General features: G+C 31.8%; 2 protein-coding genes across 2 annotated transcripts; one reads left to right on the top strand and one right to left on the bottom strand.

The window, feature by feature from the left end:
- Positions 1-1,716: 1,716 nt before the first annotated feature.
- On the top strand, positions 1,717-2,349 carry LOC130821527 (albumin-2-like). Its single transcript, XM_057687322.1, has 2 exons — positions 1,717-2,110; positions 2,228-2,349. The coding sequence occupies exons 1-2, from the start codon at positions 1,717-1,719 to the stop codon at positions 2,347-2,349; spliced, it is 516 nt and encodes a 171-aa protein (XP_057543305.1).
- Positions 2,350-3,922: 1,573 nt separating this feature from the next.
- On the bottom strand, positions 3,923-5,422 carry LOC130821526 (uncharacterized). Its single transcript, XM_057687321.1, has 2 exons — positions 4,762-5,422; positions 3,923-4,662 (listed from the first exon to the last, which is right to left on the bottom strand). The coding sequence occupies exons 1-2, from the start codon at positions 5,420-5,422 to the stop codon at positions 3,923-3,925; spliced, it is 1,401 nt and encodes a 466-aa protein (XP_057543304.1).
- Between the last annotated feature and the right edge of the window lie 9,438 nt (positions 5,423-14,860).

The following is a 14,860-nucleotide window of genomic DNA, read 5'->3' as shown; positions in this document are numbered from 1 at the left end:
TCTTATGGATATTTTGATTAATTGTTTTAAAGTTGTTTCTTTGTTTCTCTTGAAAATACTTAATAATTTATGTTTTAGTCAATTTTTGTTTTAGTTTAATTATTTTTTTTTGAAAATTTTAAAACATATTTGATATTATGTTTTTATAGAGTAAGTTGGTTCATGATATTCTTAGTAAATTATATTTACTAAGTTAAGAAGAGTTGTTTTAATCTCTAACATGCTCTTCAACATTTGTTTTACTCTACTATACTTAAGTTTGTTTATAAAGTTTGTCATCATCAAAAAGGGGGAATTTGTTGGCTTTTAAGGTTTTGATGATGACTTCACTTTTAAATAAACAAACATGTTTTACAGATTGTTTTGTAGGTGAATATCCGATTTTGTTGAAATCGTTGATGAAGCCTATGACTTGGTTCGTGGAAGTTGTACGTGTCTTAAATATTCATGAAGTTAGATAAGTGCTTAGGAAGTTAAAGGTTGACAGACGGTCTACTGTTCCTAAAATGAACAATCTAACAGAAGTTGAAGCTGGAGACAGTACGCTGTTCCTACGTTGCAGGTCTGGAGAAAAACATCGACTAGAAAATTGCAGTTATTTTATTATTCTGGTTTTAGTTGATGTAAACGGTTAAATCTTAAATTAGTTGCTTAAATTAATTAGTAAGTTAATTGGCTAAACTATTTTTAGGTTATCTAAAAATAGCCTAACACTTTTTCTTCTTAAGATTAAAATCTCCTATTTTTTAGGATCTTGTGGTTTTAATTCCTATGCTATTTTTAGCTTGAGGAAACCGCTTTTCTCTTTGAGCAAATTACAGCCGGACATTTATTGACAATTCCACTACCTTTTGTTTTGAGAACGTGGATGATAGTGGGAGGTGTGTCTAAGGTAACTGCTGGTTGTTCCCACTATAAATAGGAGGGACTATGCTCAAACCGAATATCCATCCAAGAGTGTCCATTAAAGGGAGATCATTTAAGAAAAATATTTTATGTTTTTAAATGCCAATTAATTTATTATATTTTTCTTAAGTAATTATTTTAATTTTTATCCTCTTGAGAAATTGCCTTGTAAGGGTTATTGAGTGTTTTGTTGTAATTAGACTTATGAGAAGTCTAAAGGAATAGAGAAGTGAAACGTGAGAAGAGAAAGAGAAGGAGAAAGTAGAGAAAGAGAATTAGGCCTAGAGTAGAGAAGCTTCAAGTGAAGCAAACTGTTTTATGTAATTGTATTTGATTGCCTAAAACATAGTGAAAATTTTGAAATCCCGGGGGGTCGTGGTTTTCCTTCTTATTAGGCCAAGAAGGTTTCCACGTAAAATCTTTGTCTCCTTTTTATCTTTTGCTTTTTAAGTTTAAGCTTTATTTTGTTTGTTAAAATTCCGCAAATCAGAAGAAAAACGAAGTAAAGCTTGATACACAACAATTCACCCCCCCTCTTGTTGCATTGGACCATCTTCGTGTATTTCAACAATGTGATTTTCTATCACTTTTCCAAGGTCTACCAAGTAAAATATGACAAGCATCCATGGAAACAACATCACACAATTGAGTATCATGATAAGACCCAATGGAAAAACTAACCATGCATTGCTTTCTAACCCCCGTGCTGGAATTTGAATCTAACCAACTTAACTTGTAAGGAAAATGTCAAGCCCTATTTTTGTAACCGCTGCTTTCAGATCATGACACAAAAACCAAGCTTATATATTCATGAAGAAGGAATATATCATTGAAGAAGTGAATCCAGGTACATATAATGACACAATATTATATGGACCAGCCAAAGTGAATCAATATTCATCTCTTAAGGGCACAATTTTTGGAGATAAAGGAATAGATTGTACTTTCCCTTCTAAAGAAGGAGTTGCATTTATCTTCTCCGATAACCTTTGTGCCAAATGGTCTTACGGTCTAAAAATCCCAAAGAACAAGCTCCTGGTAGGGCCTTCCCCAATTGAAGAGGTATTCCCTTATTTGAAGGGTACTGTTTTTGCGAATGGGTTGGATGCTGCATTTGAGACATCACGTCCTTATGAAGTTTACCTATTTAAGGGAGATAAGTATGCTCGTATCTTCTATGAGGGTGCTGGAAAACTGTTTAACAGTAGCCCCATACGCCAAAACTAGGTGACTTAAAGAGGGACTATCTTTGAAAATGGCATAGATGGTGTCTTTTCTTTGGATCATGATACTTATCCGAATTCGGTATACTTTTTTAAAGGAGATACCTATGCTCGTGTCACCTACACACCTGGCACCGCTACTGAGAAACTAGAGAACTTGGCAAAAATCAAGAGCTACTGGACTGGTTTAGGAAGAATCTTGCCTCGTTCTAATCAATGATCTGATAATGTTTTTCTAATTCAGTAATCGCTAATATATTGTTTATGTTTAATCAAATAATCCAAGGATAATCAATGTTTTCAGCCTGCCCTGAAAATCAATCATATCCTTAATCAATTTCATTATTAATTGTTTTCTTCTATTTTAGTAATGCTAAGTTTATGTTGTATGAAATTAATAATTCTAAGTTGTATTCAAAAAGAGTATTATGCTCTTTACTCCAACAACTTGTATTATTCAATGTAATACTATTATTTCTTTTCTATTCATTCTAATTTTGTATCAGGCCAGCTCAATTATTAAGTCTTGATTATTCATACTCCCTCCAAACCATTTTAGATGTCCCATTTTCTTAGTTGGCAAAGTCTTTTTAGTTGTCCCATTTCTATATTTGTCAATATTTTTTTTACTTAAATACCCTTAGTTCACACACGTAATTACGAATTTACCCCCGTAAACCCTACTAAACCAAAATAATTAACAATATAACCCCACATCAATAATCTTAATCATTTCTTCCCTTTTTTTAATTCTCCTATTTACTCTACTGAAACCCTATCTCTCCCTCTCTCTCATCTTCATCCTCAACGTCTGTATTTTTCTTCATCTTCTTCAATGATCTTCATCTTCATCCCCATTCTTACTGTTTACGGTTTATTATCTTCATCTTCATTTTTTTTTCCACCATTTTCGTCTTCTTTGAAACCCTAATAATTTTAGGGGTTTTTTAAATCTGGGTTTGTTCTTTACTTACCTGGGTTTTTCGAACATGGCGTCACCAAGGTCTTGTCTTTCTTGGTTTTCTTCGTCCCAAGAAAGTGATCCTACGATTGGATCTCCTAACCCATGGTTCGATTTCTACAATCGCCTACCTCTATCTTCTACGACTTCTGTTGAGACGGATCCTTAATGGGAAAGAAATATAACTTCTGAAGATGAAGAAATACAAGGCATGGTTGATTTACAACTGGATCTTCAAGATCTATACATTGAGAACTTGTTCCCTTCCTTAGATGAAGAATCATTGGATGATGATGAATTGCTGTCTGATATAGATGTTCGAGGCCCATTTTCGCGTATGGATACATCTTTCCTCTATGACTAATGATAATTTTGTTTATGTGGTTTGTATGGTATACATGTCTATGTTCGTGTTCTGTTTTTGTTGCCCTATGATTTTTTTTGAGGGTAAACAATTGATTATAGCTACAAAATCCATAAAACCATTCATTTTGCTACCAATCTAGGGTTTTCAGTTCATAAGCCACCAAACATTATGTTTAGGGGGCTATGTTCTTACCAGATGTAGGAGGCAATTAGTATGGGATTTTGGTTATCTGTGATGAGTTCAATTTGTTTTCTGAGATGAATTTGTTTTCATTTTGTTTTTGAAGCCATCAATAAATTGTTATATGACATTTCCTTCTAAATGTTTACGGCTAAACAACTTCATGATTTAATGTCTACATCGTGTTTAGACCTAAACATTTACCTAACAATGTAACCCAAAAGTGAGTACAAAAGGTAACCCAAAAGTATACTCATGTGTGTACTATTTACATGTTACTGGTGTTCATGCTGGTGCTGCTTCTGTTAATGTACTTGTTTCTTTTGTTGGTGTTGTTGCTTCATTTGTTGCTGGAATATCTGTTGCTGCTTCTGTTAATGTACATGGAATTGGTGTTGGTACTGTTGTTTCTTTTGTTGGTGCTATTGCTTCATTTGTTGTTGAAATATCTGCTGCTGCTTCTGTGGTTGCTGTTGTTAAATGATGTTGATGGAAAACGGCTTCGTCTTTGATCCCCAAGTAAAATAAAATAACCTCAGATGTAGTTTCATCCACCTTTGTGTCCAGACATCTTACTACCTCGTAAATGGTTTCCTGTTGTACCCCCAAACAATGTGGGAGTCTCCTTTCCCTTTCAAGTTTTGATTTGCTCATGTGTGGAATGTCATAATCTATACCACCTAGTTTCTTAATAACCTCAATTTTACATGCTTGTAGTGTGATCCATACATTTTTCAGTGCATTTGGTTTCAGATTGTCAAATGCTATAGTCACTACGTTTACTAATTGTGCATAGTTGTATGCTGATTTTTGATGTTGTAACGATTGTATTGACCTAAAGAACCCTAAGTCAAACTCATTCATATCTGGTGAGTTAGGAGGTTGTTGCACTAAGTGGAAGCTAAATCCATCAAGTGTGGCCACCTCTCTAAACACTTCATCATCATCTAAAATGTGTGGTTTAGCATTGTCTTGTTGAATGAAAATTGTTTTGCTTAAATGTGGTGGCCATTTACTTCTAATTGCTGGTAGTATCTTGTGCACAATCATGTCTCTTGTGTGATCTTTAGTGATTGATTGTATTGGTTTGGTCTCTGGCTCTCCTCTCTTCCTGTTTTTTGAACTCCTTTGTGCTGCCACTTCATGTGTAAAAGGAAATATGCCTATCTTTCCATCAAAAATCATCTCACCTTCACTAGAAAAGATTGGTCTTGCAACGGCACACATAAACATGATCTTGGGGACAAATCTTTTAGATTGGATTTCTCTATGTGGCTCTATTTCATCTTGAGTTAGATAAAATGTTTGTTGTGTCCTTGTAATATAAAACAACTTTTCATCCATGTGCACTACATTTGACATATCATTAAATGTGAAGTTGCTTGTTTGCTCATCTAAAATGCAACTACTAAGACAAAAAATCAACCTGTTGAGTTTATTTTTGTCTGTAAGTAACGGTTTGATGGCGTTGGTGTGCTTTCGAAAGTACTTTTTTGTTTTCCATCTGTAGATTGTGGTTTGGCTAACTCCTATGGCCCTTGACAGTGCTCTTAAAGTTGTCTTCTTCACTTTTTCAATTGATTTTAATTTGTTTTCATCAAAGGGGATGGATGGCCTTCCTTTGCTGCCTTTCTTCTTGTTGTTGACATTAATTGGAACTTGATTATTTTTTTGATCCCGAATCTGTCTCCATATCCTTCTGATTGTCCTCCTATGCACATCGTACTTCTTGGCAATTTCATTGATGAACCCGTATGCTAGCTTCCCTTTACTGTTTAATGACATTCAAAGCTCATGCATTATTTGAGTCTTACTAAAATTATCTAGCTCTTTTTTTTATAACCATTCTATGTACTTCAATGTGGGTTTGTCGAAATTAATTGGAGGTGCTGATTTCTTTATTTAATGCTGTCTTATATAGATGCACTGATTCTTAGTGTTTTGAGGTGTTGTACATGCACAATTATTTTTTAGTTTGGCGCCATTCCACCAAAACTAATTGTCAACTCTCTGGATTGACGGCTTCTTTTCATCAATGTATTTTTCTTCCAGTTTCATTGATGGCTTCTTTTCATCAGTTTATTTTGTAGTTATTTAATTCATTTTGAACACTAAATGCATACCGTGTTTTTTGTTTTTTATAAATCTGAAGTCAACGAAAGATTTAATATCCGCATGCGCATGTGGCGAGAGGGTTGCTCGTTTTCGATTGCAGTTCAAACAACGTTGAAGAAATCAAGGAAGAATTGAAGACTTAGTTTATTTTATGATTTTGATGGTTTTTGTAATTTATTTGATGTAATTTTTTGTAATTTAAATTAAGTAGTTTAATGGTTGGTTAATTATAACAATTTCGGAAATGTATTAATGTCAATTAATTCCCAAACAATGTGAAACCCAATTTTCCCTCCAAAATTCATTCTATCTACTTTATTAAGCAAAAGGAGGGAATCATTAACAATTAATCCCATTACTTAAAAATACCCAACTACCACCTTTTTAATGGACCCCACATCACCCTTATTAACCGTGCCCAAGCAAATGGGACATCTATAATGGTTCGGAGGGAGTATAGTTTTCCAATCATATCCTTTAAGAAATCTTCGGTCTTTCTTGTACTCTTTTTTAATCTCTCAAGCTCTACCTTTTAATCTATCATCCTTGTCAAGAAGTACGCCGTGTTACGTTGTGTTTACTCTATCGTAAAAGTCACAAAATTAGCAGCCAACAAATCGTATGAGAGGCAAAATAGAAAGTAGACTTTCTTTCCATATTACCTTTGATTTACATAGCTATACCCTAGAAAGTTATTCAAATTTTATCTACATTAAACCTAATATGAACAAACATGTTAAAGTATTATTAAATGAAAGTTTGTGACATTATAATACTACTGCTCTTCAAAAGTAAATGTGAGCAAGGAAATTGCATGTGCCTTGTTAATCCCCATAAATATAAACAAAGAAGTCTCATTTTTATTTTCTATTTCATAGTATATGTGCTATTTTATTGTCGCCTATAGTACATAATTCATACTTTATGCTTCCTCCATTTTAAATACATGTTATTATTTCATTTTTACATTCCTAGTTAAATAACTTTACAAATACAATATAGCGTCATCTGGTTAGGTTTGTCACAAATAACTAATTTAAAAATTAATAAAAACTTATTTTAAGGAATTGGTTTGGAATACCCAATAGAGTTGTGAAAAGGATATTCCTAATAAGGAAAATCGAAAATTGGTACCTAATAGGGTAATTTGGTCTCCATTGGCGCAATCCTAATAAGGGCCACCATGGGGGTATGCATACTCTTAACTTCAACGACCCGTTAAGATATCGAGCAACGTCTTGGTCGGTAGTTGCCTTGGGATTAGCTGTCCCTTGTGTACTCTACCAAACAGATTACTGAAGCAACTCGTTCCGTTGGGCAACGACTCAGTCGAGTGATTGAATGGTTAGAGATAAGTCATAATACTCAATGGATTAAAAAGGGAATGATGTATTTAATTAGACCATTTGTAGTAGGAGCGACAGTCTCGATACGTAATTAACATTAGTGATAATGTTTAGAATAATACTTAACATTAGTTATAATGTTCATAAAAAACGATAAATATTACATCAAATTTGAAAAAATGAAATACATATGGTTTATTCAAAAAATACATTAAAATTGCAGAAAATTATATATATATATATATATATATATATATATATATATATATATATATATATATATATATATATATATATATATATATATATATATATAAAATAAAATAAAACTATCATTTCTATACCACCTTTTGTAACAAAAGCTACTTGTTCTAATTTTTTTTGTGAAAAACTACCTTATATGACCCAAACGTATGCAAAACTCTACCACGTGACAGAATCCGATTGTTGACCTTTAAATTTTTTTTTGACCAAGCACGTTTTTCTCACGTGATGTTACTAAATCTACCTTTCCCTTTGTATTTGTTCTATTTTCCTTCCAATTTCCTGTTCTTTTCTCTTTTCCCTTCCCTTATTAATTAAGTCCATTTTCCATATTTTGAAGTAGATTTCATCCCCTATGATTACCTAACTCTTACATCTTCTTCCTTATTTATTGCATTCAAACCATGCCCTCATATTCTTCAATGGGAAAATGGAAGGTCGATAAGTGTGGTTATGGTGCTCCTTTTGCAAAGAAAACTTTGTGGACCAAGGAGAATCCTGAAAGGAGGTTCAAGACATACAAGTTTTTTGAATTGGATACCAAATTGAGGGGCTGAGTAGGTTTATTTGGATAGATGAATCTAATTGTCTATACTTTGTCTTGTAATTCATATTCACAAAAAAATCATCAAAACCATCTAATATTGATTGGATTCATTATCTCATAGGTTAAATCAAGATTCTACAATTATCTCATAGATTCTACAATTAAGCACACAAAAGAAGCAAAAATTAAAAAATCAAGATTAAAGACAAGGTCAATCAAATAAATCATAACAAACAATCAAGAAATTTAATGAAGAAAATACCCGTATTTAGTTACCCATTTAAAATCAAATGTAATTCTCTTCACCACTCTCCTCTTTTTAGCCATTATTAACAAATTAAAGATGAACTTGTGTTTAGATTGATAAAAAAAAATCTAATCTTCGTTATGTTAGTAGATTGATAAAATCAAATAATTTAAAGGAGTAAGAAAATGTGAGAAGCAGATTATTATACATATCCATGCAGCAAAGAGAAGAAGAAATTATACATTGTTGGTTTAATGCAATCGATGAAGAACAATTAACTTATCAATAGATTAGAAGAGTAAATGCTAAATCTTCACCTTGAATAAATTGTTGCATGCATAGGTTAACGCCATGAACAATGAGAAGCAAATAGAATGAAAGGAATAAGCTATGGAGAGTGAAGCAATCGTCACTTAAGTGCAATTATAACATCACGTGCAAAAAACTTGTTTGGTCAAACCAAAACTTGACGGTTAAGGTAGTTTTTCGCAAAAGAAATTTGAATAGGTAGTTTTTTGTAAAAGGGGGTATAGAATAGGTAGTTTTTTTTATTGCTAGAACAATTCGATTTTGAGCATGATTTTGGATTAGAAAACATTGAAATTTTCTTACTTCTATGGCCCCGTTTAGATTGAGGGTCAATATTTAAGGGGTAAATAAATTTTATAGTAGGAGAACAAAGTTAGTTAGGTAGAAGATTAAAGGAATTTGATTGTCAGAGAGGTAGATAAATTAATTAGAAATTAATGAAACCTAGATAAAATAGTGGATGTTAAGTCATATTCAAATTTTGTTAAGTCATAAAAATCACTGGACTGGATAGTCTTAAATGAATTTTTATGAAGTATGCTTATGAATGGGTAAACATAGATGTTAAGTCATATTCAAATTTTTGACTAATACTCTCCCTATTATATTTTTACATTTCTTTTCTTATTTTAATTTTATTTTATTTTTTTATTTTTTTCTTTATGTGCATCTTATTCCTATTTCTATTTTTGATTTGTTGTTAAAGGTCATCGTGTGTCTAAGTTGCAAACTTTTCGAGTTGTTGCAGGTTCTGACGCTCTTTGAAGATCTTACTTGAATCAAGGGACTCTTTGACCGCACTCTTCTTTATAAGTATTAGTTATCGTCAATCTTTCCTCCTTAAATCCTGATCATAGTTTCTTATAAGGGGCATGGGTATGATGATGACGACTCTCCCTATCATAACTCTTTGTGTTCAAATGTTTATCAATGAAATCTGGCACAGCCTTTTGATGAGTAAAATAGGATTACAATTGATTTTTTTATTTTTATTTATTTTATTTTATTTTATTTTTGCTAAAAACCTCAAACCTTTTTTTTCTGAGGGTGATAAAGATGATGAGGATGAACAAGGTTTTCATTCTAGTCAAAGGAAACACAATTCATTTATGAAGGTAAACTCAATGAGTTAATATATTATAATTATATTTTATATGTTATAATTTTTACTTCTTTTTTTTATTACAATGAGTTGATTAGTATATGTAAAATCTTTTTTTACCATGTGCTTGACTTGAGTTTCTTTATTAGGTATAAGGAAAACTACTTTGTCGACTGATCATAACTGCTACCTGATTGGTGACAATAAACCCTGCTGGTATGATGATAATTTTTACTTTTTAAGTTGTTGCTGCCGAATTTCGTTTGTTGGGTTGTTGGCTTGCTGCTCTCTAAGCGTGGTCTGCTGCCGATTGTTGTGTATTATTGTGCTATGAGGTTACATGTTGGCTAAAGTACTTAACTTTGTTGAGGCTCATGTTTACTTTCTTGTCTTCATACGTTGTTGAATAGGCTAATAATTTTCGTGTTATGGTGTATCGTTTTATGTTTTGCTATCTTGGAATGTGCCCGAATTTTATATTGTGATTTTTTCTAAAATAATATTTTATTCATCAAAAAATAGTTATAATAATAATAAAAATAAAAATAATAATAATAATAATAACTTCTAATAATACAATAAAAACTTAAGCCACGTGTTATTTATTACCCATAAAAAGCTTTATAAGACTTTTCTCTTTTTTTCTTTTTATTTATAATAATTAAATTTTCATTTACATTTCCATTAAGAGTACAATTCTCCAAACAACTTGGTCTCTTCAAATTTCTTAGTCCTTTTTTCAATAAAGTTAGGAAATTTTTTTTTTATCTTGTTTTATTAATTTTTTTATTATAGGGTTTGTTATCTAAAATTATAATTTATTTTTAGATTTATTTTTTGCTTATTTCCAAAAAAAAAGCCAATTCTAAACTAATGAAATCCTGAATATACCGGGATGGTTGCCTCATGGAATACCACTGTTAGGACCAAGGCAGAATAAAAATTGATAAATTCTTTAAAAATCTTGTGCAAATTTTAAAATCTTTTAACAATTTTGTATTTTAAAACATTTAAAAGTTTTGGGATACTACATAATTTAGTATTGAGGTCCCCAAATTTTGAATCTCTATCCATTCGAAAATGTTGAGCATGCTCAAAATATCCCCTAACTAAGATAAACATCTTCAGTAATGTAAACAAGAGGAGCTTTGTAATGGTTTTTATTACTACTACATTTGTTTTTTTTTTTGTACAACATTGTAATCCATTTAAAATTCATACTGATTATCAAGTTTTTGATTCCTTATTATGTTGTGCTCTTTTTATGTTTATGTTTGTTTTGATGATTTTGAGTAGGGATGGCAATGGGTCGGACTCGGCTTGGATTATACATACTCCAATTTTGATCCGGATAATAGTCAGACTTTGTTTTTATGTCCACCTCCACTCGGAGTCAGATTATATGAACTCCAATTTTACCCCAACTCGGACGGAGTCGGATGCGGAGTCGGATTATTATCAACCTTAATCGTTGTGATATTGTACTAATGAATTTAAAGCGTAAAAAATTAACAAAATACATTTTTCTAAAAAATTTAACAAAAATATATGTACTTTGAATTCAAGTTTAACAAGAGAAATAGTCCTACAACTACAATGTAACAAAATTTTATCGCTTTTTAATTTGGCGTATTTTATTTCTCTTTATCTTATTTTTTTTATTCTGATAGATTAATCTAAATAAAAATACCAAGTAGTTATTCAAATCGAAAATTACAATTAGTATGAGAGAGAGCTTGAAATAGTCATGTCTAGAGTTCTAAAGGAAACAAAATAATTAGGGTAAAAGTCAAATTCAAAGATAGATTTCCTTCAGAGTCGGAGTCGGGTTAGAGTGTCTGATTTTTAATAAGTTCCAACTTCGGTCCGTCTCTAACTCGGACTCGGATCGTAAAGTTGGAGTCGGAGTCGGATAACTTTTTCCTCGGATTCAAATCAAATTATTTTCCTCAGATCGAATACGACTACGGTCGAATTCGAACTGAATTGCCATATCTAATTTTGAGTTACTACGATGGCTTAAGTTGGCATTGAGTATTTAATATAATTGAATGAAAAGTAGGATTTGATTTGGAAAGGCTGATAATGTTTGTACATGATTTTGAGTGGATTTGTTTTAATATGATTAGGGTTATAAATCTGATAGTTGATAGGATTAATATTTGACTGATTTGATTCATTGTCATTTGGTTTGTGTGGTTGGGAGAGGAAATATTTACTTTATTGAGGGTGATTACGGTAAAATCATAAAACTAATAAAAAAATCAATACTTAATAATCAATAAATCAATAATCCATAAAATATATACTAATAAAAAACAGCTTGTGATTAATTGATATTTGATACTTAACTTCATATTTAAGGAAAGAGTTAACACATTGTAATATTTGTTGATTGGATGTAAATATATGTGATCTATATTGATACACTATATTTCCTTATGTAAACCTATAATTTTTTGTTATCTCACATCATAAAGAAAATTAAAGACTATTTTTTCAACTATATTCGTATCGTTAAAGACTTTTAAATTTTATGTCTCAATTTTCAATAATTATTATAAGTGTTGTTTTGATATTGTTGTATTATAAATTATTTATTCACTTTGATTATGATTATATCATAACAGTACAAAGATTAATAATTAAGTGTATGTTGTCAATGAATTAATTTTATAAAATAATATCATTGTTCATATAAGTATTTAAGTATTCGTATTTTACACGGGTATTTAACTAATAATAATAATAATAATAATAATAATAATAAAGTGCTACAATAGGGAATGTGGGTCCTCTCAGCTTTAATGCACATGAAGTGTGGGCAAGGGAAACCCTTCATTGATGGTGGACCTTGTTTTCTATACTAATGCAATTAAGTTGGAAAGGATTGCAATTTATAGGTAGTATAGTCCTTTATTCTGGCCAAAAATTTAATAATAATAATAATAATAATAATAATAATAATAATAATAATAATAATAATAATAATAATAATAATAATAATAATATAATATTATTATATTATACATAGGTGTTAAAAATGATTTTTAGGCAAGAAAGAAGTTGGATGTACAACCGACGAAAAAATGGAAAGTTTAGTTTAAGATAGATGAGAGGGTTGGAAGAGTTTTTTAGATATTTCTCGTACAAAAAGCATGATTTCTGAGATTAGATGTCCTTGTAAAAAGTCTAAAAATTGTTGTTATAAGGAAGCAGATAAAATAAGAGAACATCTAATGAGAAGGGGGTTTGTCGAAAATTACTATGAGTGGGAATATCATCAAAATACAGAGACAAGAACAACATCTGATGTTGTAGCGGTAGTGGGAGAGCAATCGTCACACAATCCAAATCCATACTCACAGATGGTGCATGATGCAGTAGCTAGTGTATTTCCAGACACTTACCATCAGTTCCTTCCCTCCCAGTATGATGTAGTGTCAGTAGTTAATGAACCACCGGTACACATTGACGAATATTTAAACCCTCAGTGTCGACAGTTCTTTGAAATGTTATATTTTGTCTTTGAAATGTTAAATTCTGTAAATAGTCCATTATTTGAAGGTTGTAAAAATCACACCAAGATATTTATTATTGGTCGACTTACAAACCTGTAGACAGACCATCGTCTCACTAAGAGGTGTTACGACGATATTTCTGCTATTGTGAACGAAGTGTTACCAGAACAGAATACGATGGTAAACAACTTATTTGAAACAAAAAAATAAATAGCTGCCCTTGGATTACACGTTGAGAAGATAGATTGTTGTCCTAATGGATGTATGATATATTGGGGGAATAAAGCGAATGCAACTTGCTATTATATTTGTGAAACTTCTAGATGGAGATGAAGCAGTAAAGGCGATAAAGTTTCGCGGAAACAATTTCATTATTTCCCCTCCCCCAGGGCCCCAGATTACAAAGATTGTATGCTTCAGAGGCAACAGCTAGGCATATGAGGTGGCATGCAGCGCACCGCACTAAATATGGAGAGATGATACATCCGTCCGATGCTGAAGCGTGGTTGACATTTAACGACATGCATCCAGACTTTGCAATGGAGACTCGAAATGTGCGGCTTGGTCTGTGTACAGATGGTTTTAACCCCTTTGGAAGTTCCAGTCAATAGTATTTATCGTGGCCTGTCATTGTCACACCATACAATGTTCCGCCATGGATGTGCATGAAGAAGCCTTATATGTTTTTGACCGTGATTGTCCCTGGGCCGAATAATCCAAAGCACAACATTGACTTATATCTTCAACCACTAATACAAGAGCTGAATATGTTAATAAAAACAGTTTTTTTTTATTGTTTTTAAATGTAATTTTCGAATTACTTTAATACTATACATAGTAATGTTTAGTTAGGATGATAAAATTCATTACGTAGATAAAATTGGGACATTTTATGGTATAGATGAGATTAATTTTAGTTGAAAATAATATTAGGGTTTGAAATAAATATTATAGGCAAAATAAGCAGCGACCCTAATGATTGGGCTAGCGACACCTTCTTGAATAATTTGTCGACTAGCAACGACAACAATAGCGACGAAGACAACAGTAACCGAGTTCATGGGAGTAGTGAAAATACTCCATGTGATTCCATACATAATACGGAAGAGGACGATGGAGACGATCCTCGTCTGAATCTTCCATGGCTACCAACCATAAACAAATAAATATTTTTATAATCTTATTATCATTAATATTTTTTCAATATTAAAATTTCATTGTAATCTAATTTTGTTAATTATTGTATGATTTAATCCGATATCCGGGAATACCATTGCATCACAAATAAGGGCTACCTTAAATTATAGACAAGATGTCGAAGGTAGTAGTTGGAAGGGTTGTGACCAAACCCACCAAAGATTTTTATTTTAATGAATTTAAGGTAAAATTATTATTTAGTTGTTTATTTTTAGACTTTTTATATAGAAATTATTTTAATTTTTTTATTTGATGAAACATTTATGTATTTAGAAGCAATACAAATGGGACCCTTGCCTCGAACATTTCGTTCGAAGGTCATGGGAGGAAAAAGCCGCAAAGCTATGCGGATATGATTTTCAAATGGCGCAGGACGTTGAAAAACAAGCCTGATTTTAAACCTCCTTGCATCGATAATGAGACCTAGGGGCGATGAAAGGCTGATTGGGAACGCCAGATAATAAAGCCGTTTCGGCTAGAAATTCCTCCAATCGACGCGAATGTAGAGAGAAAGCTGAAGCCACCCATATAAGTGGCTCAATCCCGCACGCCAGAACAATGCGGGATTTGGTGAG

The sequence above is a fragment of the Amaranthus tricolor genome, chromosome 8 (genome assembly GCF_026212465.1).
Source record: "Amaranthus tricolor cultivar Red isolate AtriRed21 chromosome 8, ASM2621246v1, whole genome shotgun sequence".
In the NCBI taxonomy this organism is placed as follows: Eukaryota; Viridiplantae; Streptophyta; class Magnoliopsida; order Caryophyllales; family Amaranthaceae; genus Amaranthus; species Amaranthus tricolor.
The sequence above is the reverse complement of the archived record's forward strand: the minus strand, read 5'-3'. Positions and strand labels throughout refer to the sequence as shown.